This window comes from Eleginops maclovinus, chromosome 12 (assembly GCF_036324505.1).
Source record: "Eleginops maclovinus isolate JMC-PN-2008 ecotype Puerto Natales chromosome 12, JC_Emac_rtc_rv5, whole genome shotgun sequence".
NCBI classification, from domain to species: Eukaryota; Metazoa; Chordata; class Actinopteri; order Perciformes; family Eleginopidae; genus Eleginops; species Eleginops maclovinus.
This window is the reverse complement of record NC_086360.1, coordinates 22,108,394-22,134,745: the sequence shown is the minus strand read 5'-3', so window position 1 is coordinate 22,134,745 and position 26,352 is coordinate 22,108,394. Positions and strand designations below refer to the sequence as shown.

The 26,352-nt window shown below is 45.2% G+C and overlaps 1 protein-coding gene across 2 annotated transcripts in view; it reads right to left on the bottom strand.

Moving 5' to 3' along the window:
- setbp1 (SET binding protein 1) overlaps nt 1–24,705 on the bottom strand; it is a 34,746-nt gene extending 10,041 nt beyond the window's left edge. Inside the window, exons 1-4 of one of the 2 annotated variants that reach the window (XM_063897617.1) lie at nt 24,010–24,705; nt 17,459–18,046; nt 2,694–3,094; nt 66–1,997 (exon numbers count right to left, since the gene is read on the bottom strand). In XM_063897617.1, coding sequence (XP_063753687.1) covers nt 66–1,997; nt 2,694–3,094; nt 17,459–17,887 — 2,762 coding nt within the window. In that variant the 5' untranslated portion in view covers nt 17,888–18,046; nt 24,010–24,705. Of the gene's footprint in view, nt 1–65; nt 1,998–2,693; nt 3,095–17,458; nt 18,047–18,332; nt 18,436–24,009 lie in introns of those variants that run through there. The other variant, XM_063897618.1, reaches the window with a different exon arrangement.
- Between the last annotated feature and the right edge of the window lie 1,647 nt (nt 24,706–26,352).

Sequence of the window (26,352 nt, the reverse complement as noted above, 5' to 3'; positions counted from 1 at the left end):
TAAAATGTCTGTCTTTGAAATAACAAAGAGCACACACATATACATTAAGAATCAGTTTACTGCACCTGCGCCGAGAGGCGGGCCCCTTCTCAGTTTGATCGGAGGTGCTGTTGTTGTCTGTGCCGATCCCGCTGTCGCTGGGTATGGTCTCCTCACTGTGGGACTCGCTGATGGGGGACAGGGTCACCTCCTTCACGGATGCCCCCTCTGACAGGTGGGACGGGGAGTTCGCCAGAAGACGTGGAGGAGACAGTTTCCATCCCCCGGAGAGGAAGCTCCTGCCTTGTGGCTTGGAGGGCAGGGCTAAGATGGGCTGCAAACTGGGCATAGTGGAATCAGAGTGGCTGGTTCTTATGGAAGTAGCGCTGGAGCTGGGAGACAAGGTGGCAGAAGGCACTACAGGGCTCTCATAGAGACTGTGTGTGGAGGCAGACAGGGTGGGCTTGTCCCTAGTGGTTTTAAGAGGGTTGAATCCTTGGGTTTCTGCTCTGGGTTTCCTCCCTCTCTTCTTACCAATATAGATGGTTCCTCTCTTGCTGACGTTTATCTGTTTTCCCAGCCTAGCCTCAATAGTGGAGGCCATGGCACTCATAGCTGAGGTTACGGGGGCAGAAGATGATTTCAGAGCCAGGGCGCCGTTCTGACTGGAGCCTGAAAGGATCTCATTCAGGATGCTCTGCATTTTCCCAAGTTTCATCTTATTCACCGGCCTGGAGGGGACCCTGCCACGCTTTAGCTTCAGACTACTCGAGTTGGCGCTGGTGGCTGAGGAGGTCATTTGCACTAATGTGTTTAGTGTGTGTGTCTTCCTCCTACGGTTCAGCCCAGCAGCTGCTTCCTGGGCCAGTGGGCTAGGCGGTGATGTGGAGGTGCCCTCATGGATGGTCTCCACTGTCAGGAGCGGCTGTTTCTTTGGGCGTCCTCGTTTCCTCTTAATGGGGGTGTGGACAGTCAGGCTGTCAGTGTTGGTGTAGAGGGGGCTGGAGGGGGTGATGGGGAAGGCGGAGGGTGGGTCAGCTAAGGTCAAGGGGCTACACCGGTTGTCTCTCTGGGGTGACGTGAGGCTGGCATAGCTTTTAGCTTTCAGGTAGGACCACCTGTCCTTGGTCTTGGTTGGTCTGGAGCTGGCTGTGGAGCTGGTGCTGTGGCTGGGGCTGGGGCTCAGGCCCGCCCTGGGTCTGGGGCTGAGACTGGGGCTCATGCTAGCCCTGGGTTTGGGGCTTGGGCTCGGACTGATGCTGCTTCGAGGGCTGGGGCTGGGGTTTGGACTAGGGAGCCTGGTGATCAGAATGGGTTTGTTGATGTGATTGTGAACAGACTCTCTGTGTTTAAGGATGTCTGCACTGATCTTAGGACGACCCACAGAGTTCTTTTTCATTTTGTTTGCAATCAAAGCTGACTCGGGATCAGATCCGCTTATAAGAGTCTCTCCTCTTTCCGTCCTGTCTCCTTTTTCTCTTTTATCACCTTTATCTGCCCTCTCTGCTTTTTCTACCCTCTCTCTACTGACATCAGCGTGACTTGTGAGTCGGGAATCATTTTTATGAGTCTCCATCTTATGTGCTACTTTGGGTTCTGGGGGCCCAGGCTGGTGCTTCTCTGTACTGTCAGAGTCCTGCCGTAGCTGTAATTGCTCCTCTACAGAAAATGACTCGTCAAAAGAAGGCCTCCTCCGCCTTTTTCTTCCTTTCCCTTCCTCTGTCAGCATGGGCATCCCTCTGTCTTCTTCATCTCCTCTCCTCCCAGCGATCGCTCGCTCTCTTTCCTCTTTTCTTCTCTCCTCTCTTTCTTCATGAAACCGCTCAGCTGTCTCCTCTTGCCGGTACTTCTGCTTCTCCTCTGAATTAGTCGGGCTCTCCAATCCTTTCTCAGGTTGTCTTCCCCAAGGTGTATCAGCACCGTGGGGATTACCCAGCGTCCTCTGGGAGTCCTTCCTGCCGTACTTCCTCTTGATGTTGCCAAAGAGCTGTTCACTGACCTCTTGCAACCCCCTCCCCCTGGAGAGATGTATAAACAGAAAAAAAGATGATGACAAAGTGAAACGGAGGAGGGAATGTTTTGCATTTCATTAACATTTTATCGCTGCATACATTAGAACATTTGATATACTATACTATGTATGTTTCAATGGTTACCACATGATAAACCTTTAAGAAATCCATAAACATTATATAGATCAGAAACTAAATTATTGACAAAGTATATACTATATAAATTGTGTTTATAGAGGCTTTGCAAAGTATTTAGGCATATTAAAATCCATTATTTACTGTTTTTACAAACTAATTAAGCGTACATTTATCTTTGTAGAGTTGGATCTTTTTCAAATGATTTATAAAAGGTTTACAAATCATTTAGTAATCATTAACAAATACTCAATATAATATATCAAATGTTGCAATGTGTGCAAAAATAAACTGTTAAAAAGCATTTACTATTACAAACATGTGTCTAATTAAAAGATGAATTAACTCTCAATTTGGCATTTGTTGATAATGGTTATAACACAGTGTTACCTATAAATGTTGATCATTAAAGAAAATGGTACTTTAGATCATAAACAATGTTCTGAAAATATGTAATACCATCACACAGATGGTCATAATACAGAATTGTTTAATACTCACTACATAGTGTACAGTAATTTTGTTCGGCTCATAATATCATCCAGCACTCAGGAAAACAGATCGTACCTGCTGAGAGAGGTCAGGTTGAGAATACTGGCATCTGTAACCACTGGCAACTGCAGGTCTGGAGTCAGGGATCTCTGAGGCGAGGGGCTTTGTGTCGCTGTTCGTGAGAAAGCTTGCGTTGGATCAAGCAAAGAGCTCCTGCTGGCTCCTGGCTCAGAGTCTGCAGGGTTGGCCGGGGATGCAGAAGGTGCTGTAGACGTGATCCAGTCCGGATTGATTTGGTGCTGATGTGCATGTTGGAATTGTTGTGTGAGGGTGTGCTGTGTTTGCTGTGTGTGTGACAGTGTGTGTGCAGGAGGGAGGGAGCCACGAAGCTGGTGTTTGGGCGGAGTGTGATCACCCAGTAGTTGCAGCAGGCCTCCCTCTTTCTGCTCAGGCATTCTGAACTGCCGCTCGTACGTCTGTGGACGACAGAAAGAGGAAAACAGACACATTATAGAAACTGCAATCACAAGATGGCTTATATATAGCTGCAGGCATAAGCAAATCATGCGATCATGAAACTAGGACTTCTCTTCATAACATCCTCACAGAGATAATACATATGTCACAAAGCATCCAGATCTGCATTATGTTTCTTTTTGTCAGCACATATCAACTCAGTGATTTGTTCTGCTCTGATGTGACACCGTTGTCTTTTCACGGCGGGACTGAAGCTTTAATACATCTTGTGTGCATGAGCAAACAGTGTGCAACAAAACAAAAGGCTTGTTTACAGAGCAATTAAATTCCTGTGGCAAGGATGTTGCATGCTGTGAGAGCTGGTGGTGGGGGTGGGGTTGGGGGTGTCTGACTGCACACAGTATTAAACACAGTAGCCCAGCTCAGCCGTGTCCCTGATTACCCCAGACCCAGAATTATTTACTAGCCCATATATTATGTTAACTCTCCTGTGCTGTTTACAAGTGTAACTAACACCATTATACAGATCGACCTCTGAACTGCTATAACAATAAATGCTCTGAAACTCTGGCAAAATGTACTTACATTTGCCCTCAAATCTGAAGTCCACCTTCACTCTGTACCCCGTGTGCATGTTTTTCATATAAAACTGAAAATGTAAAAGATGAATCTGTATTGTACTGGAACACAAACCCCTGCTTAATGTAACACTGCTGCATAATCAGTGTACTGCTGGAAGATGAGAAATAGAGCAGCGGATGGCCTTTGTGGTTTAGCCTGTTATTAACAGACTCAGTATGACGCAACAAGACACTGTTCTGCTGCGCTGCAGGGAGATGTAACCTAACCACAGGCCTGCCTCTCAGCATATACACCCACAAGCACACACACATACACACTCACACATGCATACAGTTATGTAGACATTTCTAAGGCTTAATGAAGTCCTTGGATGCACACATAATAGCACAGAATGCTAATTTATGAATACAGTCATTATTTTTCTGAGGTCTAATCAGAAGTCAGTTAGATACATTTTGTACTTCCACTCTGGCTGTTTATTGTCCAAGCTGCACACACACACACACACACACACACACACACACACACACAAGCGCAGAAAACACACATACAATGAAACACACAGAGCTCACACCTAAGCAAACACTGAGCATCGTAAATGATTAGCAAGGGCAGAAAATGCACGTGTTTATGTGCACACTGAATTATTTCCCAAACACACTTGCTGGCCCTTCAGAGACATGCATGTGTGTGTGTGTGTGTGTGTGTGTGTGTGTGTGTGTGTGTGTGTGTGTGTGTGTGTGTGTGTGTATAACTATTTATGTGTGCACAGTGACATTGGAGAGGAGCTGCTGTGCGTCCACAGAGGGATAAGATGACAGACACCTGAGACACACGTGCTTTCTCAGTTAACCGGTCCTAGAATACCTGCTGTTTCAGGTTAAAGGAGGCCACAGAAAAAGAGACAAACAGACAAACACACATAAAACTAACCACATAACCACCACAGAGAGATGATAAAGAGAGGAAGCATCGATAGCCCTACGACTAGAGATAGGAGTGCACAAACAGAAATAGGGAACCCCCCCAAGCCTTCTGGTTGTGGTTGGGTTATTGGCATCAGTTCAGCTTTTTTGCTCTTAGTTTCCGCCCTTCTACCACCCTCTCCGCCTCGTACACTCCAAGAAGCATTTCAAGGAAAAATAGACTCACTGTCTGGAATTCACACAAGAGGATATTAATAGTGGTTCTAAGGATCGAAGTCCTCCTGTGGTTCTAAGCGGTGCAAAAACAACTCCTTATTATTCTTTCTTTCTGCAGACAGGAACAACCTCATTCAAACAATGCGACAGGTTCTCATATGATAAATATGCACATTTTAATATGGGCTTTTCCCTATTGCGTCTCAGAGGTGTTGTCCTGTACTTTAAAACGTTAAGTCTTTGCACGGTTGCATCAATGCCACAGAGCAACATGGCTGTACTTGACAGGTTCATTCGGATTTCTCCCTGTCATACATACAGTGCCCTGCTCTTGTCATGTGCTGCTGTGTGAAGAGGTACTGTGCTACTGCTGGCCTGCAGCAGGGGGCAGCGGTCAGAAAACCAGCAATAGCATGGACTCTGACCCTGGAGCAGCACATAAGCACAAAAGCTGTGAAGCTTCGACCTTTTCCACACTGCCCTTCTTCTACAAGTCCCTTCTGATCAGATTTAGATAAGGAGAAAGGCCAGCACAACAAACCCAAGTCATGTTTAGTCCTGAACCGATTTGATGCGCTCTCTCTCCTTCGAGGCTCTCAGTGCTGTGTTTGGGGGTTAAGGGGTGAACTCCACAGCTAGGTCAACAAACATTTCTAGGATGTCTTCCTCTGGGTCAGCACTGTAACAACATGAACTGGTCTCAGTCAGCCACACAAAGGCTTTCCGACAGCCGAATGCAGGCAGATACGGAGCCGCACATTCCTTTCCTCTGGTGATGTAACCATCAGATAAGGTCAGAGCGCAGCGGAGGAGCTCATGGATAATATGTGACTAAGTGCTGCAATCAACCAACTGAAAGGCACTTTGCAGATGAGTTAGCATATTTACTGTCAAATTCATGTGCGTCTAAAGTGATGTCCGAACAAGCTGTTACTCTGATAGAAAGTTAAACTACCCTCTCCAATAGCTGACGTGAGGGGACCAACGGCCACTCCCGTCCTTTCCTCTCCTACAGCCTCTCCTTTACCACCGTTGAAAAAATTGAAAGTCAGTGGAACTTCTTCCTCACACACACAGCACCCTGGCTGCACCATTATACTGGGAAAAAAGAACACCCTAAACAGGCACACCCAAAAATCTCACAACCCAGCACACACATATACAGCAGCAAAAACATATACACATACTCCGTGCACGCACACACAGACACACACACAAACACGCTGCCCTTCAAATAGTTTTTCGCAGCCTTTTATTTGGCTGCACGCCCGGTGGTTAGAGTGTTTCATTTTTCCCTGTGTATGGAACTGGGCAGCTGTCCAGGCAGACACACAAAGAGAAAGAGAGAGAGAGAGGCAAAGAGAGACTGGGGGAGAGAGAGGGAGAAATGGTGAGGGGGGGGGTTACTGAAAGAATGAGAGCGGCAGAGAGGGAGGGAAGAGGACCAGCAAAAAAACAAGAAGAGGTGCCTTCCTACGAGACCCGTTACCAACAATTTCCCTCCAAAACCTTATGAGTGATAAGATCCTGTCTCTCTTTATCCTCTCTCTCCCTCCTTGTCACCACTAGTGTGAAGTAACATTTACTAAAGTACAATTTGGAGGTACTTATACTCCACTACATTTACGTAGAACCTTTATTTACTTTGCAGATGTAGATTAATGGCAAACAATCTGATTAACACTTAAATTAATGTTTAGTTACACCTGGATTAAATTCACAAGCTACCCTGCAGTAAATAAAGTCATTCAAACTAGCTGCACCTTTAGCAGCTTGATAAACACATTAATAAATCAATCATTATAATGACACTGTATCATAAATACGATACTTAAAGTATATTTAGATACTTGTGTACTTTTTGTAGGACTGTTACTTGTAACAGAGTATTACTACACTCTGGTACTTCTATTTTTACTTAAGTACAAGATCTGAGTACTTCTCCCACCTCTGGTTGTCACACACACTCGCCTTGGCTTTGACACCACGCTGTCTCTCTCTGCCCCTGTGGCCTCGTGCAATGCCCCCCCCCTTATCACATCCATCCTTTTCTTCTTCTTTTCTCTTTTCTGTAGCTGACCATTCTCCCCTTGTGGGAACTACCCCCCCCCCCACTCACCCCTTCTCTCCAGCTTCATTCAGAGTGCCGCTTCACTGTGATCTGTGTTTCTGACAGCTCCACACACACACACACACACACACACACACACACACACACACACACACACACACACACACACACACACACACACACACACACACACACACACACACACACACACACACACACACACACACACATACACACATACAGCTCCTCTGCAAACAAACACCATGAATACTAACACGGCTTTGTGTCCACAGCACTTAAAACGGGTTAAAAGGAGAGGGAGGGAGGGAGAACGTGGGGGATTCAGAGAAAAAGGAGGGAAAAGCGATGGAGGAGAAAAGAGGCACTGTGTTGATCTTGTGGCCACTCTCTCACAGACCTCCCCCCCTCCCTGCCTCTCTCCCTGCCGCCCCCCTCCCTCATCCCTGTTTCTCGTTCTCTCGCTCTTCCCACCAGTTCTCCCGGGAATAAAGACTTCCATTCATGCGCCTGAGGAGACCCACAGCAGGGGAGAGAAAAGAGGGAGGAGAAGGGGGAGGGAATATGAGGGGGTGTAAAGGTGGGACAGTTTGGGGATCACTGGGATCAGGCCCAATGCCTAAATTGTGTGTCTGTGTGTGTGTGTGTGTGTGTGTGTGTGTGTGTGTGTGTGTGTGTGTGTGTGTGTGTGTGTGTGTGTGTGTGTGTGTGTGTGTGTGTGTGTGTGTATTTTCTCTCAGCCAATGCTATCTATCTCAGATCGTGTGACCTCTGTGCCAGCCTAAGCATCTTCTGGGAAAGTTGGGTGGGAAAGTTTGGGATTTGGGCTCCATTCAAAACTTTTCCCCTCAGACTAATGCTGCAATCCCACAGCTATGTTCTCAGCCGACAGCTACGATTCAAAGAAAAAAGGGCTTGATTATCTGAGCCGAAAACTGCACCATATTCTTTCCTACAGGCTGTTAGGGACCTTTCCTGCTGGGCATCATCAAGCATTCGATCTGAGGTACATTTGTTCTTTAAGCTAACTGTCATGCAGAGGCCAAATTTAAAGCACAGCAGTCGGTGTCAAGCAAAGTGTTCCCTCCTACGTCCACAGCAGTAATCCTTCAGATTGGAGTGCTACTAAAGATAGCAGCGCAACACCCAAGAGTCTCCTTGTGACACTCACTTCAGACACGCTCAGACGTAGATGACTCAATCTGAACAAAAGCCTGTGATTGGCTGAACCGAAGCATGTTATTAGGGTGCAATTGGAGGTTTTCACTTGCTCAGTAATGACAGACACATTTACATGCTACACAAAGTGTACAGCTAATCCCCGCTATTAGCATTAATGGTGCGGGAGCAGACACATGTGGGACCTGCTTGTGAATAGCGCTAAGAACGGCATTAGGAGAGTTTTTCATAGTGATTATTACAGTGATTATGTACTAATTGTTCCTTTCATGGAAGTGGCCGAACCATTTCAGTCAGCGCACATGTTCAGCACAGTCTTGTTTTCAATGGAAAAGCACAATAACAAGTATTTTTGCTTAATGAATTCATCTACTGGGGTAAGTAAATACACACACCTACATACACATGCACAACAGCCAGCACAAAACCAAAGGAACGTGTTGTTTACAGCCCTCTGTGCACCATATGACCCAAATCGTACCACTTCTGTACAACAGGAAACAATTAACAGCCAATCAGCTGCTCTAAATCCTAAGGGATGGCTTCCTGTGTGGAATGATGGGTAATTCAAAACCGAAGCTCTGCTGAGATTAAACACTTCCTCTCTGGCAAACAGAAGTCTGTCACAGCGAAGCCTCGCTCACTGATTATTTATGCAAAAATAAGGCACTCCAATGCATCATTGTCTAGTTACTGGGGCAATTCACAACAACATATAACCATTTAACCTGTAAAGATGTAAATGTCAAAACTACCTTTTTTGATAAAGTGGAGTAAATTCAACATTCACTACATGTGCTGCTCAAACAAATCCATTAATCATTGTAATTATAAAAAATGAAATTGAAAGAGCTCTAACAGAACATCAGTCATTTTGATAATCCTTTCTGTTATTTATTTAGCAAAAATACAAAACCTGCTCCGTTTTAAGCTTTAAAACTTGAACTGATTGAGGATTGATGCTTGCCTCAACCTTGTCAAAATCCCAACTAAATGACCTTGGACAAAAAGGGATTTTGAATAGAGGATTCACTCCTAATTCGTGAAACCTTTTAGAGTGAATAATTAATTACCAATGAAAAAAAACTACTTTCAATGTATTCCACATATGTATATATTTCACATCCTTAAATCTTTATTGTTGTTATTGTAAATATTCTTCTCTCTTTTTGCACTATTTTGTCTGTCTTATTTACACCATGTATGTTGAGTTGTTGGAGGAGCATGGTATATGCTGTGCATATGACCAATAAAACCTTGAAACTACAACATCACTTGATGCTTACAAACTGCTGACAGACTGTCATGAAACATGCCCCCCCCCCCCCCCCAGTCTGCAGGTAAATACCTATTTCTTTGAATCACAAGTCCTCAGATGATCCCCAGCTTACGAGAGAGAGAGTTTGAGAGTCACTTTATGACATCCACTGTGACAGGAAGAATGGGCAAAGTGAGACACAATAGTCTTAACCAATCAGACTGCCCGCCTCCCCTCAGGCCCCCTCACACTAACAATAATGCCTTTGTATGTGGCTGCACTCCACTCGCGCTTACACACACACACACACACACACACACACACACACACACACACACACACACACCAAAGCGTAGCATCCTACCCTTTCGGAGACAGTCACAAAGACAGGCAGGAGAGGCACCACATCTAGGAGTGCATGAGTACAAACAAAACTATGCTAAACTTAGACTGTGAGCATTTTTGCTAACAACCTGGCTGTGTGTGTGTGTGTGGCTGGTGTGTGTGTGTGTGTGTGTGTGTGTGTGTGTGTGTGTGTGTGTGTGTGTGTGTGTGTGTGTGTGTGTGTGTGTGTGTGTGTGTGTGTGTGTGTTTCCTTCCAGGCCTGGGCACATGACTGCAGCTGCCCCCTCACTCCCTTGTCTAAACCAGCACCCCTCCTTGTTGTAGGTGAGAGGTCACACGGAGTGGCATTCCTCTCGGTCTGAGAGTGAACATTACGCTGAGCAGAGGGAGCGGAAAAAAGAGAAAGAGAGCAGGGCAGAAAGCAGAAGGGGGCAAAAAAAGCAGCAGAGCAGGGCAAGTAAAAGATGAGGAGCGCAGGGCATTGAGTGTGTGTGTGTGTGTGTGTGTGTGTGTGTGTGTGTGTGTGTGTGTGTGTGTGTGTGTGTGTGTGTGTGTGTGTGTGTGTGTGTGTGTGTGTGTGTGTGTGTGTGTGTGTGTGTGTGTGCATATGTGTATGTGTGTGAGTGTGTGTGTTGAAATGGACCACTAAACAGAAGACCCTTGTGGCTCTTCTCTGCTTCATAAACACAGCTGTTTGTTTAGTCTGAGCTGCCCCACGGGACAGACACACAGACAGAAGGACAGACAGACACATTGATATCATTTATTCATGTCCGCATCCATACTTAGGAGACATCGAGCATAAATAAACAGCAGAACTACAGACGAATTATTTTACAAAGCAGCAGAGAACTGGGCAAACTCAGACACACACACACACACACACACACACACACACACACACACACACACACACACACACACACACACACACACACACACACACACACACACACACACACACACACACACACACACACACACACACACACACACACACAGTCTGAAAGCCCTGGCTTAGAGGCTTTTTTAATGATTTGTATAATTACATGTTATTACATTATTATAGTGAATAAGATGTATATTGTAATGGTGATTGTGTCTAGATTAAACAGCAGATAAATTGAAAATGTAAAACTAGTTTTAAAAAAAGTAAAGATATTTAAAATGACAGTGAAAGAAAAATGGAAACAAATATTTTTGTAAAAGTAGTGTTGGACACCACCTCTACACTTTTACCTTTCTTGCTTACACACACACACACACACACACACACACACACACACACACACACACAGACAGACAGACAGGCAGACACACAGACACACAGACACACACACACACTTCTGACAGGCACGTCCCAGACAGCTGATGGGGCCATCAGATTTCACTGACAAACACACTTACGCTTTAAGTGAGACAGAGTGAAAGTCAATACTCTGTGCCTGCTTCTCCTTTCTTTTGACTCCAACATCCCCCTGCACTGAACATAACCCTCAATCCCTGCTGGACCTCCTCTCAAAACCACAGAATACACTCCTCCTCACTCACACACACACACATACATACAGACACGCTGGCACACACACGTACACACTAACCACATAGGCAGAGGCATGATGGAGCCACACTAACAAAGTAGCCACCAGGAACACATGATGCTGTGACTCAACATCATCCGTGACCACAGAGGACATCAAACATGGCCGCCCTCCAGATTATCCCACAGTTATGCGAGTCAAATGTGTCCAAAAACTCAACTCTTGCCTGGATATGTTTTTCACAGAGCCTACACTTATATTGATCTTGCCATGTCAAACCAAAGACTGCTTGGATTTGGGAATTCCTTTTTTATGTTTATAGTTGGAGCATGACACATGTCCTTTTTACAACAGTTGTTATTATTTTAAGAAAGACCAATTCATTCAACTTTAAAGCTTCCTGAAAATCTTATTGTGATCCTTCAAAGCTGGAACTTGACTTATTGGCAAAACTTTTTTAAATGCCTTCATGTTCATTGTTAGCACCCCCTGGCTTGGCCGTTGGCTTTCCTTTGAGTGCAAGTAGCTTCTTCAGATCTTCATTAAAAAGTATCTTTAGCTCGAAGGGCTATTATATTCTGCCTGCATCTGCCTGAAGAGGAATAGCAACCCACTGGGACAGAGGCACAAGAATAGTGAATGAATAGGGCTTGACCTTTGGGACGGATTGAGAAGATGGTATGTGTGTGTCTGATTGAGAAATTAGCTACAGTTCCAACCAAATGGTCAGCACAAACACACACACACATACATACAAAATCCAGCCCTGGGGGTAAGAAAGCAAAGGCCAGACTCCAGTTGTCTCGACCCTGACCCACTCGCACAAACAAACAATACAGCGCACACACACACACACACACACACACACACACACACACACACACACACACACACACACACACACACACACACACACAACTGTGGAGTCCAGCTATCACCTCGACATGTGAATGTCCGGCAGGGTCAAAGTTCATCTCTTCTTCTGCCAGTTCTTTGTGTGTCTGGGTGTGTGCATGTATGTGTGCTCACTTTGAGTGACCTTGCAGAGTCATTCATTGTGGATACACTGCAGCACCATCACTACTGCAGAGCTGATTAGGGACCAATCTTTCTTAGTATAATGTTGTGTGTGTGTGTGTGTGTGTGTGTGTGTGTGTGTGTGTGTGTGTGTGTGTGTGTGTGTGTGTGTGTGTGTGTGTGTGTGTGTGTGTGTGTGTGTGTGTGTTTGGTGGGAGATAGACAGATGAACAGATTGTGTTTGTCCAGATTTTCTTCAGGTTTGAGAGATACTTAAGAGCAGATCAGAGGTTAGATGCTATGAGGTGTGGTGGTCTGTGTGTGTGTGTGTGTGTGTGTGTGTGTGTGTGTGTGTGTGTGTGTGTGTGTGTGTGTGTGTGTGTGTGTGTGTGTGTGTGTGTGTGTGTCAGTGTGTGTCAGTGTGGATGTCGGTGTGTGTTTCAAGTGTGTACAGGGTGTGTATGGGGGTCAGACACAGATGGACAGCTGGTGTTTCAGTGGTGCTAAATCACTCACCCCTCCCCTGTGTGCAAGCACATACACACACACACACACACACACACACACACACACACACACACACACCATCCCCCATCAACCACAGGGAAACGCCCCTTAAAGCATTCCCAGCTCTTATTCTCAAAGACTGCACACTGAGGGAGCACACACACAAACACACACACCAAAATAAAGCCTAGTTATTTTCACCGCAATGACAGACATAAAAAAAGCCAAATATGACAGTTTGGTCAGGTGATCATTTAATGTCCATGCATTTTCATAAATCACTCAAGGATTGCTCTCTGTGGGCAAGCACACACACACGGACACACACACACACAGCTATTTTATGAGCTCATCAAGTCCCCCAGGTCACCAACCGCCATCTCAGCCAGGCATAAAAAAGCGCACATCAAAAGGCTAACCATTTCACACACGCACACGCATACATGTGCACACATAGCATGCGCATATACTTGGCGTGGCAACTGTGGCAGCATTAATTTCCTTGTGAATGCACTTGACTAACACATAATAATCCCAAACACTGCTGGGAGGCCACCAAGCATCAACCAACACACACACACACACACACACACACACACACACACACACACACACACACACACACACACACACACACACACACACACACACACACACACACACACACACACACACACACACACACACACACACACACACACACACACACACACACACACACACACAGCCAGGGGGACCACCAAGCAGAGGGGCTGTCAAGACAAGATAAGTGTGTGTCTAGCATCAGGGTTTCACATACACCCAACACCACACACACATATACACACAACAACAGCAACACACAACCTGGCCTGGACTCCTGGAAAAGCTCTGGCTTATCTCTCCCCACAGATAGTGAAATGGATTAACAGCCACATTTGGCACGTCCAGAGAACTGGACAGATAACCAGGAAAACACTCTCTGTAACTGCAATCACTGCTCAACATGATTTGTGTGTGTGTGTTTCTTTATGAATGTGTGTATGAGTGTGTGTGTGTGAGAAAGAGAGTTGATGCATTTTAGCGTGTGTTTGCTCCCCCACGTGTAGCCATTGGATCAATAACTGTGTCTATGCGTGTGCGTGTGGGCATGTGTGTCTGGAGAAGTGATGCAGTGGTTGACCCAGGACCCAATCCGTTGGAACACACACATTCATCTTCCAAACACACACAGCGTGCCCAGACAAAGAGTTGTGTGTGGAGGGGACATTCAGCATGTGTGTGATGTCAGCTGGAGACAGAGAAGGGGAGCCCATCATATCCCGTTTATGTGCGTGTGTGGGTCTGTCCCCTGACACAAGGCGCCTGCTCATTGACCTCTGCAGTTATGGATGCCTGCTATGAAGATGATAGGTGGGTGCAATTCCCTTCAAGACAGGGAAATTGCAACTTTTTCCTCCTCTCTTCAGTATGGCTGTGACGGAAATCACCACCTTGTTCAGTTATTCACTTCCCCCTACATAGTGGATACTCAGTTATTTACTCATAGTGAGCAGGAATCTCAGATTTTGTTTTTTAAGTATTGTTGAAATTGCTGACAGCTGTACATTGCATTGTGGGTTTGTCCACACCAGGGAGACTACTGTTTTTGTTCTACTGTGGGAATCATTGAAAGCACTCTATCCTATGGTTATACATTTACTTAACAGCTGGGGGATATACATGATCAAAATAGTAATGCATAATTATTTCTACCGCCTTTCAATTGCAATGTAAAAAAAACAGCGTCCCAAATCGTCAACAAAGCTATGGGTTTGATCCTTGAAAGCTGGAGCAAACCATAAAGGTGTATGGAGCATAAAAAAAGGTAAGGCTATTTAGTAATGTATATTGTTGACAAAGTTAAAAATGACCAGTATCGAGATGGAAGTATTTGGGGGTTAGGTCAAGTGCACTATTTAGTAAATAATAAGTAATTTAATCTGTTTTCTAATCTACACTTATTCTTACAGGGACCATTTCTGCCATGCATCTGCTGTTGAATAAGTCAGTTGCAAATTGGAATTCAGTAACCCCTATTTGCATTAAGTGTTCGTCATTTTTTTGCATGCTGGGTCCTGTTCCTATTTGAAGTTGGAACAATTCCCACAAGTGAGCAACAGAAACTTTAACGGAGAGAGGAGAACATACGTTTTGACAGCAGATTCTACAAGAGAGAGACTGGCTAAAAAGCGTTTTTTAAAAGTCTTTCTTTGCGCCATTTTACATGTTTACCTACTTATGTGTCTGTCCCTCTCCCCCCTTCTATGTCCATTAGAGTCAAATCTCCCGTCTTAATGGGCATCTATTGTATCCTACTTCTCCCCCTTCTCTATTCACCACACTACCACACGCACATACACACTCCCTCTGAGGGGGCCCCTTAACCAGGCTCTCCATATGCCTGACCCCCACCTCCTTTCTCCCCCTCCTCTCTCCACAACCCCCTTCTCCTCTCTCCATCTCCTGCTCACACTCTGGCTTCTGCTCTGCTGCTGCCCCACGCTGCCATCTGCTACAAGACAACAGAGGGTGAAAGAGGGAAGAAGAGGGAGAGAAAAGAGCGGTGAAAAAGAGTGAGTGAAAAGAGGAAGACACGAGGGAAGCAAAGACTGAGGGGAAAGCTAAGAAAGAGGGACAGATAAAAGAGGAAGAGGGAATGAGAAGAAGTGGACACAATACAGCAGAGAGGCTGTCCATCTGCTCCCCCTCTCGCCTCCCCTCCCCTCCTGACACACAGCCTCACACACACCACAAAGAGAGTATTTAACCTCAACGCACACACTCACACACACACGAGGGGAGAAACAGAGAAACAGAAAGCAGCCCAGCCTCTCTCTTTAACCCGTTCCTCTCCAGTGAGCCTGCCTGTATTACACCCTTGGGGTGGCAGGTGATGGGTGGATGGAGGGAAAAGGATGTTGGGGGGGAAGCAGGGGGGAAGAGGGAAGGGGGATGGGGGTGTGTGATTGAGGGACAGAGTGTAGGGTATGAAGGGTTGAAACTGATCTGAATCAACACCAACACATCCTTCACTACCCCCCCACCCCCACTCTTCCCTCACCAAGTCTCAATAGGGACCAGCTTGCTATCCCTGTCACTATGACAACCTCTGTCAATCATACTGTAGCAGAGGGTTTCCAAATGGGGACCAATGGTGCAGATTAGTAATGGCTGCCTAAATATCAGAGAGCGAGGTTCTGCTTTAAACTCTGAACATGATTGTGGTAAATAAGGCTTTTTCAGAATCTGTTTTACAGGAAACCCACAGCAGGTCAGACACACTCATAGCCATTTTCCTCTGGTGAGAGAACACACATCCAGCAGACAACTAGCTGAAATTGTGGCTTTGGATGACGTTGATATCTGCCGTTAAATGACAAAGCAACGCCCACATGATTTCTTTCACAACATTCATACAGTCGTTTTTACCTCTATGGCTTATGAAGCAATGATTATACGAGCCCCTTGTCACCGATTGCAAATGTCTACTGGTTTACACCTGTTTAATCAAAAGCATGCTTTATTTGAACATCCTTTAGAATCCTGGATAACTCAAACTATCTACTCGTTCATTAGAATAAATGATTAAGGGAAACAGCTTTTTTATGCCTCACTTGTTAATTATCTCATGACACATGAAGATTTATCTTTCAGCTCCTTTTATTAGTAGCAATAATATAGCTTAAGAGGACTACAAATGTATCAGCTGGTTTTGTGACACTGCAAGTAGCCTAATTGAGAGGATTATCAGCATGAAGCCTCTAATTGGCTGACTGATGTATTTCCTTTGATTGACAGATTCTAAAGCCCTGGTATCTTTGAGAAAATCTGACAATTTTCAGTGTAAGAGGGGTGTTTGGATATGACCCATTAGCCTTGTCCATATTTCCCTCATTGAAGATCTTTAATGGAGCTGAAAGGTTATTTTTGCGGTTGCATTAAACCCCTCTTTACCACAGACACATACAGTAGAGATAAATCTGACAATGCAGTTAACTCTTATTGATCTAAAACCACAAGACTGAAGCACAACAGTACAAAACGCAGCCCCACATCATGTTGACGACATGACGCCTTTCGCTCCCGCTGTGCCTGTCGAGCTCAGTGACATGGAGATGGCTGTCAGGTTTGGACACACACACCACAGTGTAGGTCAACACACACTACAAACACTAGATTCCCCCAAGGACCTGTACGTACACAGTGTCACACACACCAAAACACCAGTGCAGTGTGTAAAGGGTGTGATGGAGGAGGGGGATGAAGGGGCGTGACCCACAAGAGCTGATTTCATTAAAGCGGAGGAGGGAAGAGGGGAGAAGAGGAGACAGGAAAGGTCTCGGTGTATATGACCACAAATGGAGAGAGCAGACACCAGCTGTCACCTGCTTATGTCAGCTCTATTCTCAGCTCCTATGAGAGTGCGAGTGTGTGTGTTATGTGCTAGTGTGTGTGAGCTCAGCTAGCCATGACTGGTTTCAATTACGAAGCAAACTTTGACCCTGTGTATCCAAGCAGGGAAAGGAGCTACTGGGAGAGAGAGGTACAGAAAGAGGTGGAGTGTATGAGTGGGAAAGCAGGTCAGTTTGAAGATGTCGTGGTATAAAGACAGGTTTTTCACTCAGTACAACACGCCTACTTAGATCACAATTAAGGCAACTGTTCAAGGGATGGTGACATACCCTTTTTCTGGGCGGTCCTCGTTCTTCGTCCTTCTGGCCCCGCCCTGCCCCGCCTCCTGTCCGTCCCTGCCGCCCCCCTTTGCCCTCTCCAACCGGAGGTCTGATGGTCATCCTGATCTCCGGTGGGCAAATGTAGTTCTCAAGGTTCTTGGGGGGCTTCTTGGTGCGCTTTGTGGTCTGAATCTTCAGCTTTAGACTTCCTTCCTGGAAACTTGCTTCCTTGATGGAGAACTCCTGCTCCTCCAGAAGCCCCTCCCCCTGCTCCTCTAGCCCCTCCCCTTCGCTGATGGCACCATTAATCACATCATCACCACGCGCCAAACCGATGCCCCCTGCTCCTTCCCGGTCCACTTCATTGGGCCCCACCCTGCCTCCCTGTAACTCCGCCTCTTTGGGTCGGGCCGAGCCAACCAGATCCCTTGGCTCCATCCACACTCCCGCCAGAGCCAGGTCAGGATGGGGGAAGCTGTGGCAGCCAGCCAATAGGAAGATAAGAACAGTAGTCTGTCGGGCTGGTGAGTTGTTGTCAATCAGCTACTGGAGTTGGGTTAGGGTGTCCCACAGGAACACAGCAAAGCCAGGGACAGTCTGTGGAGAGAGCAGTCGAAGGATATGATTAGGGAGAGAAGGGCGATTTAAACAGAGTCCTGTTATCCACATGGCTTCCATTCCAGTGCTCACTCTCAGCACAGGCCTGTCTGCTGTCATCAACATCATTAGCTGCCTGTTTTGTATGAAGACAAACTCACAGGCTCATCACTGTGGGGGCATGCTGCAGCACTCTCATTTGCATTTTGTACCTTGCATAAACACACTCACTTTTGACACCCACTAACACTTGCCTTCCTCTCTCACTTCTCTCTTCTTTACTCACTCTTTGCTAATCTTCTCTCCCTCCCTTTCATTATATCCCCCACCACGACAGATCTGAAGCAGAGCCGCGCAGAAACTAGAGTGATCAGTGCAAAATAAGACATTCCTCTTCTCTGCTCTTAAACCAGAGTGAAGTTAGCCTGAGGACACAAGACAGAAAAAATGAAAGAAGCTGACTTCTGTTTTTTTTTTTTCTCCTTTTCACCAGAGCAGGGAAGGAGGGGGGGAATCACACATGGGGAGAAGTGAAGGCAGCAGAGAAAGACTGAGGGAAGGAATCTAAATTCTTTCCCCAGATGTGGTTTACGAGCTGGTCTGGAAAAACCAGCGTCTGAGCTGTTTTACACACGCATGCAATGGCATTGATACACACATGCATGAAAAACTCCATACATTCCATGCACGTCGGTACACATAGAAGTGATAGGATTGCTGTCACTGAGTGCACTTATTCACCGCTGCTGCTGCTGTTTATTTCCAGAGAAAAACTTGTGGTAGCCATTTCTCACAGGATTGAGGTTTTCCTTTTTGGATCATTGCACATGCTGGGCGCAGATATATATTACATACTTACATCAACACACATATGCACTTACACGCAAGCGTATAAACAGAAAGCAACCAAAACAAACACTGAACTACACTTCTCTCACTACAGCTCCTGGGAATCCCATCAGTCAATATGACATGAGGCATGACTGAGCTGGAAGTGGGGAATGCTGTCTCACACACTGAGCTTAAACTGACACCATTTACACTGATGTGAACCCAGACTAGACCACCACCTGTGGACAGGATTGAAGTAAAAGCTTACTGTTCACTGCAGACTTACAATGACCCGAGAGCAAAAAAAGATTTACAGCATATACTGAGAATAACCCACCTCCAGCATTGTGCTAATACACTCTCTGACATTCTGAATGAGTGTGTGTGTTTGCTCTGTGTGCCCTCCTGTACCAACCCACGCTACTGTACTAACAGCTGATCCCCATCATAATACCCAACAGGCCTTACAGCACATGCTCTCAGTCAATCCATCCAGCTATACGCGCTTATCCTTTTAGTGGGTCCCAGCTGACACTAGGCAAGAGGTGGGCTACAGTACAGGTCGCCAGACAATCACAGGGCACACATGGGCAATTTAGAGTCGTCAATTAACCTAATCGGCATGTGGGAGGAAACCAGAGCACCCAGAGAGAACCAATGCATCAGACGGTGAAAGTGCCTAACACTGTACTACTGTGTTTCCTGCTTACAGTGTGATCGACTAATCTTAATCCACAGAAGTATTTCAGTGTAATACTGTAAAAACTGTGTCCAACCCTGAGGTCAAAGTCAATGGTTGATCATTTTTCTTCTGCATTTGCTAGATTCAATGAAAATGAAAATGTTTGGCTTCTCTCTTTAGCCCTTAAGTTGGTCAATCGGAAACCACAGTCTCAAAACTGACTCGTTATTGATGCATGTTCTGGTAAACCCATGGTGGTTAAGTACGGCAAAGACTTAGAGCATCATAACAGTGGTTTTGGATGTTAAAGCTTATGAACTCTAAATCGCCTATAATACACTGCCAACTTTATATTGTACCGGTCATTTTCCAAAGCATTCTTTTCAGATAGAATTCCAACCTTACTGTAGTATTGGAAATCCATTTATTAAGTGCAGTATGAAACGGAACTTGAGTCTTTAGTCTGCTTTACTTCAAAGTCATATTACTTTCACAAAGTAATATATTTTAGAAGAAGGAACTATTCTGAAAATGCTTCCTTGTTTAGTTTGAAAAAAACTAATGTTACAGCTAGCAGCCCAACCGCAACCTATCTAATGCAAGCAACTATACAATCACTGTAATTATTTCTACAGTGCAGTTGATATTTGTCTTTTGAGTTTAATTTCAAGACAAACAGGATTTGAAGTGCAATGCTTTTTGGCAGTTCACAGTAAGAGCCCCCTTATTTTAACCATCCCACCAACAGCAGTCTTCAAAACAGATCTTGCTCATCTATAGCCAATGGTCAACAAGGGTTACATCAATCAGTAACACTGGCGCACAAATTAAGGAGGCTAAATGCTGAGTTTGACGGATCACTCCAGGAAAGTCGCTGCAAGATGATTTTCATACCCCATTAAAAACCCAATGGAAACCACTAGCTGTCTGGAAGTTAAAATCAGTCAACAAAAAAAAAACATGGTATGTTGAAGAAAATGGCGAGCAGTCATGTAGAGTAAAGGTGATTTGCATTTAATGGACCAACGCATGCAAAACCACCACTGTGGTCCCTCTGTAACCTTTCAGTATTCAAAGTGTTACAGGGATGAGTCCAGGCTCAGTCCCAACTTGATCGTTCAGCGCCCACATGACCATGTTTGGTCCTCCAGGAACTTCCCAGTCCCTAATGTCAGCTTGGTGACTCGCCCTCATGGCATGTGTGAAAGCCACCCTGTCTGTCATGTGACTTTGGACAATGACAGGAAAAAGAGGCAGCTGCCAACCACAACATCACACATACAAATGTTCACAGCCACACATGAAAACAAAAACTCTCCACTCAGGGTGCTGCTCTTAAGACTCCCCTCACATCTATAGCCCAGTATGACAACACACTGCTGTCATACATTAGTACAATCTTCATTCTGGGCTATTACTGTGTAAACCACTTAGCTGGGTCACGACTATTCCTCCTCCCGCACAGCTCGCTGCTTAAAGCTGTGTTAGTGCTCAGTTACTGGCAGACGGGCTGAGAGTTTATGTAAGTCTGACCCCTCCTCGGGCCTCCCTTGCCTAGCCTGAGCCTCACTGTCTCCTCTCCTTCTCCTTCTCTCTCTCTCTCTCTCTCTCCTACACACACAAACACACTGACACACACACATACACACCTCGACTAGCCTCAGACAGCAGGGTGATTGTGAGAGGCCAGACTCACTGCATAAATAGCTTTATTATGTTCTCAAAACTAACAGCGCTTACCAGCTTCCCTCTCAAATAGCATAATGTCATTGGCTGTGCTGGATGTAAGAGGCTTTGAACGAGACATCCTAAAACATTTTGCTGTCCTTTGAAAACAATTATGATAAAGCGTCCATAATGGAATACAGACGGACAGAACAGAGAGAGGGAATGATAAAGACACACAGACATAACAGAGGTAGACAGAGTCTGAGTGAGAAACACACAGAGAGAGGGTGAGTGAGAGAGATGGCAGCAGAAACACAACCTTTTAAGGCTGCATACCCAGCAGGCTAGTGCCTGAGGTAGACTCACAAATAGCTCATACACACATGCAGACAGATGCTCACACACAAACATGCTCACACATTTACACCTCTACAAGCACACCAAACGCCCGTGTGATTGCACAAGGTGAAGAGTCCTTTTTTCTCCCTCTCTTTGATGTGAGAGTGTAGTACAGGCTTGGCCATCCCTGGCTGTAGATGAGTATCTCAGAGGGATGATGAACATCGTCTGTCTGCCATTTTCATTTTCCATTTATCTCCTTTATCTCTTTTTATTTCAGCCCTCTAGTGAAGGGGCAATCACATAAACCAATGTTTCTAGAAGGATCCAATCTTTGGTTGGAGAGAAATCAAAAGGAATGGCCCCGGCCTTCCAATATACAAATCCAGTGGGCAAAGGCATGAATTTTCAAACTGGAGGTCTATTAGTCCTCTGCCTCAGAGCGCAGAAAGGTGCTGGAATTACATGTTTTTACCTGTCCACATCAAAGAGCATACTCTGCTTTTAAGTGAACATTACATACTTCTATTTGGATTTGAAATGCAGAATTAAACGTTCTCTCCACAGCTCAGTGAGGATGACACATGTGTTCAGCTGTAGGGCAGGGAGAAGGACAACCATAAAGTACCATGTGCAGGACAGCTATAATAGAAAATGATGGCCTTGCAGTCCCACATGCACACACTTCTCTGGATGAGCCATATGCCAGGTAGCACTAAAACCATCCTCACCTAACTAGCCAGCAGAAGCAGATGAATGTTAAACCATTTTAACTGCAGCAGAAGCCACAAAATGGCTGTCAGCAAAAACACCTCCCCTTCTCCCCAACTGTCTTCCTCCTTCCCCTCACCTCACCCCCTCCCCAAACCTCTGTTCTCTCCCCTCTCCTCCGTGCTACCTCTTTCCTTTACCCTCCACCTCCTACCTCTCCCTCCCTCCCTTTTTCTGTGAGCTCTGCCAAAAGGTGCTCCAGTGCTGATATTCTGTAAAGAGAGCCTGCCAACAGTTAGATTTGTCCTTGGATCCCGTTCACATTCCCTCCACCCTCTCTCTGTGATCCTACTCTGACCAGAGGTATCCAGCTCAGAAGGGGGATACACCTAATCGATTTCTCATGCTTTAATTCAAAGGTGGCATGGGCATCTCAGTACCTGGTATGGGGCTTAAAAGCCGGGTTCATACTTTTAAACCACAAGAACACAGACAAAGTTTCACCTACGGCAAACCTGTTAACAAGACAAGATCGATGGTTCCCTCCAAGTCTGAATCACCTCTATTATCCATCCCTCAACCCCATTTCTCTCCATCTAGTCACGCACTTCTCTTACAATTGCCTCTCCTCTCATACCCTTGTACTACCTCTTCATCCACTGCTCCTTTCCACACCTTCACTCCTATATATCCTAGAGACATGACCATTTTTCCACACTTAACCTGACTTATCTAGAGCTTGTCTATTTATCTTCTGCTGCTGTGGTTGAGACTGAGGTTTGTGGGAGCTGCTGATAACAGCACTGAACTGTCATTCACTTTCACCCATCACCTTTCTCCCCAAAGATTGTGATTGCCATCACGTTTGGCCATGCCATTTCTGACCCCCCAGAAAGTTATCAGCTCTTGAACCACAGTAGAGTAGCGCTGGCATCATCCAAGCATTCTAAGTGCATGGTGTTTGTATGCTGGATTCTCTGCACTTTTCCTAAAGTGGGATTTAGTGCTACTAATGAAAAACAAACCAGAACAAACAAAAGGTGAGGAATGAAAGTGCTTCAGTTTGCAACTTCCACAGCACTTTCCATCAACCATGTGACATTTGTCTCAAGCTTCTACAACTCAACAAGTCCACATATCCACACAGCAAATATTTCAAAATTCCATGATAAACAGTCGAAAGGTACATAGCAAAGACTGGAGGAGCGTGCTGCATGTCATAGACTGTGATGCAATGTGAAGGATCATCAATGTCAGTGAAGATGCAGAAGGTCCACCTCAGTAGAACAACATTTGAACTAAGAGTGTGTGAACTAAACAGCAGTGTTTGAGCTGGTCCTTCATCAATGTGTAGTGGACACTTCATCACATTGACCTAATTAGCTGTGTTATCTCACTGTCACCTAATTACAAAGGTATTTCACAGTAATAATGATGGAGACTGAGTGGTACAGCATGGTTTTGGGTGGTCTCTGTGTCTACATGTGTGAGTATGCGTACGCGTGCATGTGTTTGGTCGGAATTTGATGGCATGTGACTGCAAGAAATGTCAATTATAGAATAATACACTTAACATTAAAACGATAACTACATGGGTTTAAGTAGCATGGTAACATCAGGTATATAGAGGAGCAGACACATCAGATTACTAACATTCATACAAACATTAACACATTTATAGGAAAGGTGTATTCAGGTGTGGAATGTGGCCAGTCAGCCGGGGACTACTTACCCATTTCTGATGTTGTCACACACTCGACTCTATCGTGTAAATATTTTATCAAGATCATTTACAATCCATTTAGACACATTTTACACAAGCGACGGATGGGATGACAGCCTCCCGGGGAGCTGTCAAACGGTGCCAGAATATATGTTTTTTGACAGAAAACCCCGAGGAAAATGGCGTCAACGGTGCTTTGGAAAAGGGGGAAAAAAGCGAAAATAGGATTTGCAGCCGATCTGATGACAGGAGCAAGGTAGCTGCACAGGAGGGGAAAATCCAATCGGAAACTTGGCGCTTATGTCCAATTCCTCACAGAAATAAGATCTTTTCGAGGCGGATAGACGCGCGTGTTGGGGCAGCGGAGCAGAGAGACGCTCCGGGGCCGTGCAGGATCGCCGGTCACTCGGGGAGCTGCACAGAGATCCCTCGCAAATCCGCTACTCGGTCGGTAGGGAAGGAGGGGGGCGAGTATGACTATTACTGCAGTCAAAACAAGCCCGCATCCGACTACAAGCCCAAATCCAGCGGGAAAATATCAGCAACAAGACCGCGTAATCAGCCGCTAGTACCGGAGACCGAGGCGCCGAGGCGGTAGTTTAACTGGCTTCCCCTCGCCGGTTGCATCGGACCAGGGTTTTCTGTCTCTACCTCTCTCTGCTTTTCCGATCGGCGAATGTCAGGTCCCGGAGCCTGGTGTCTGGTAATGATCTCACCCAGCAGACTGAAAGCTCTCTGACCGAGCAGAGCAGAGCAGAGCAGGGGAGAGGAGGAGCGACACCGCCTCCACCTGGCAGCACACACGCGTTTCCCTTTTACAACCTTCCCCTGATTCCCATGGCCTTCTCCTGTCGGACTGTGTAATGCACAGGGTGAACGCTGGTGAACATCTGCTGTTTTTACTGTCACTGGATGTTTTGCACCCATACATACATACATACATACATACATACATACATACATACATACATACATACATACATACATACATACATACATACATACATACATACATACATACATACATACATACATACATACATACATACATACATACATACATAGGCCTACACACCTTAATGTTTAAGTCGTACTCTGAAATCTTTATGGCCTTTCTCTGAGTGCAGCTATATGGAATATTTGTCCAAAAGATTTAGGAAACAACAAAAAAGACCTTTAAAAATTGCCTTACAGAAATTACTTTATTTTTTGACAAGGACGGTTTAATTATCTGCTTAGTCTGTAAGGCCACATTGATCAGATAAAAGTTAGAGAACTGTATTTGAATATCCATATTTCTGTAAAAATCCTCGGTAACATCCAGAAATATGTTGACAAATTGTCACTGTTTTCATTTTTTTGTAAGGGCCTCAAAGTTTCTCTGTCCTGGGCTAGATAGCAGCACCAAATACAAAATGCAACACCTTGCAAAAACCTACACAAAATGCAATGACATATGTAAAGACACAGTAGATTAACATGCCTAACATACATGAACAACACCCTAAAACAGATTAATTTCCTTATCTCAAACAGGCTATTACAAATAGATCTTATAAATAGTTTTTGATACACCAACAGTATCTTCTCTTCCATTAAATAAGAGTGGCTTCTAAGAATATAATCACTGTTTCCACCTGTCTCATCTACAACGGACAGCCATCCAAATTACTAAGTACTTATTCTTATCAGATGTTGTTCACACATCCTTGGGGGAGTTTTGACATGAAGCATTTTACAAACCCGTGGGCTGACCTAAAAATAAAGTTTATCACCCTTGTCTTAATAGAAAAATGGTTTCCCCATAAACCACAACTGCTGGGCACGACCTGTGAGATGTTATTTGACAGGTGGAGTATAATTAAGTCTGATTTAACATGTGTGTTCGGTGAGACAATAGTTGCCACAACACACTAATGCTTCAGAGGAAGAGGCGGTGGCTGTGTGAATGGGGTTTTGTGGATGATAAAAGTAGATTAAAGAGTTGATGTGTGTGTGTTGAGTGTGTGCTGGTGCTTTCCCCTTTATATGTCGAATTACAGCAGGGTGGAAAAAACACATAAATCAACCTTGAACCGGCCACAGTTGTTCCATTAATTCATCATTGTCTGAAGTTGTGTTTATTTAGTGTTTCTGTGCAAACGTTGACCTTCCTTGTATGGAAAACATCCTTTAACAGTAACAAGCAATGCAAATTATGTCAGATGAACTTTCCCCACAGTTATTAGCTGTTAGTCATGCCAGGCGCGTGTGTGTGTATGCGTGACCACATGTATGGACCACACTAGGCGGTATTTCATTAAGCAGGGTGCTATTTGTGATTGTGTAAAAACTCTGCACAGTTTCAATTCC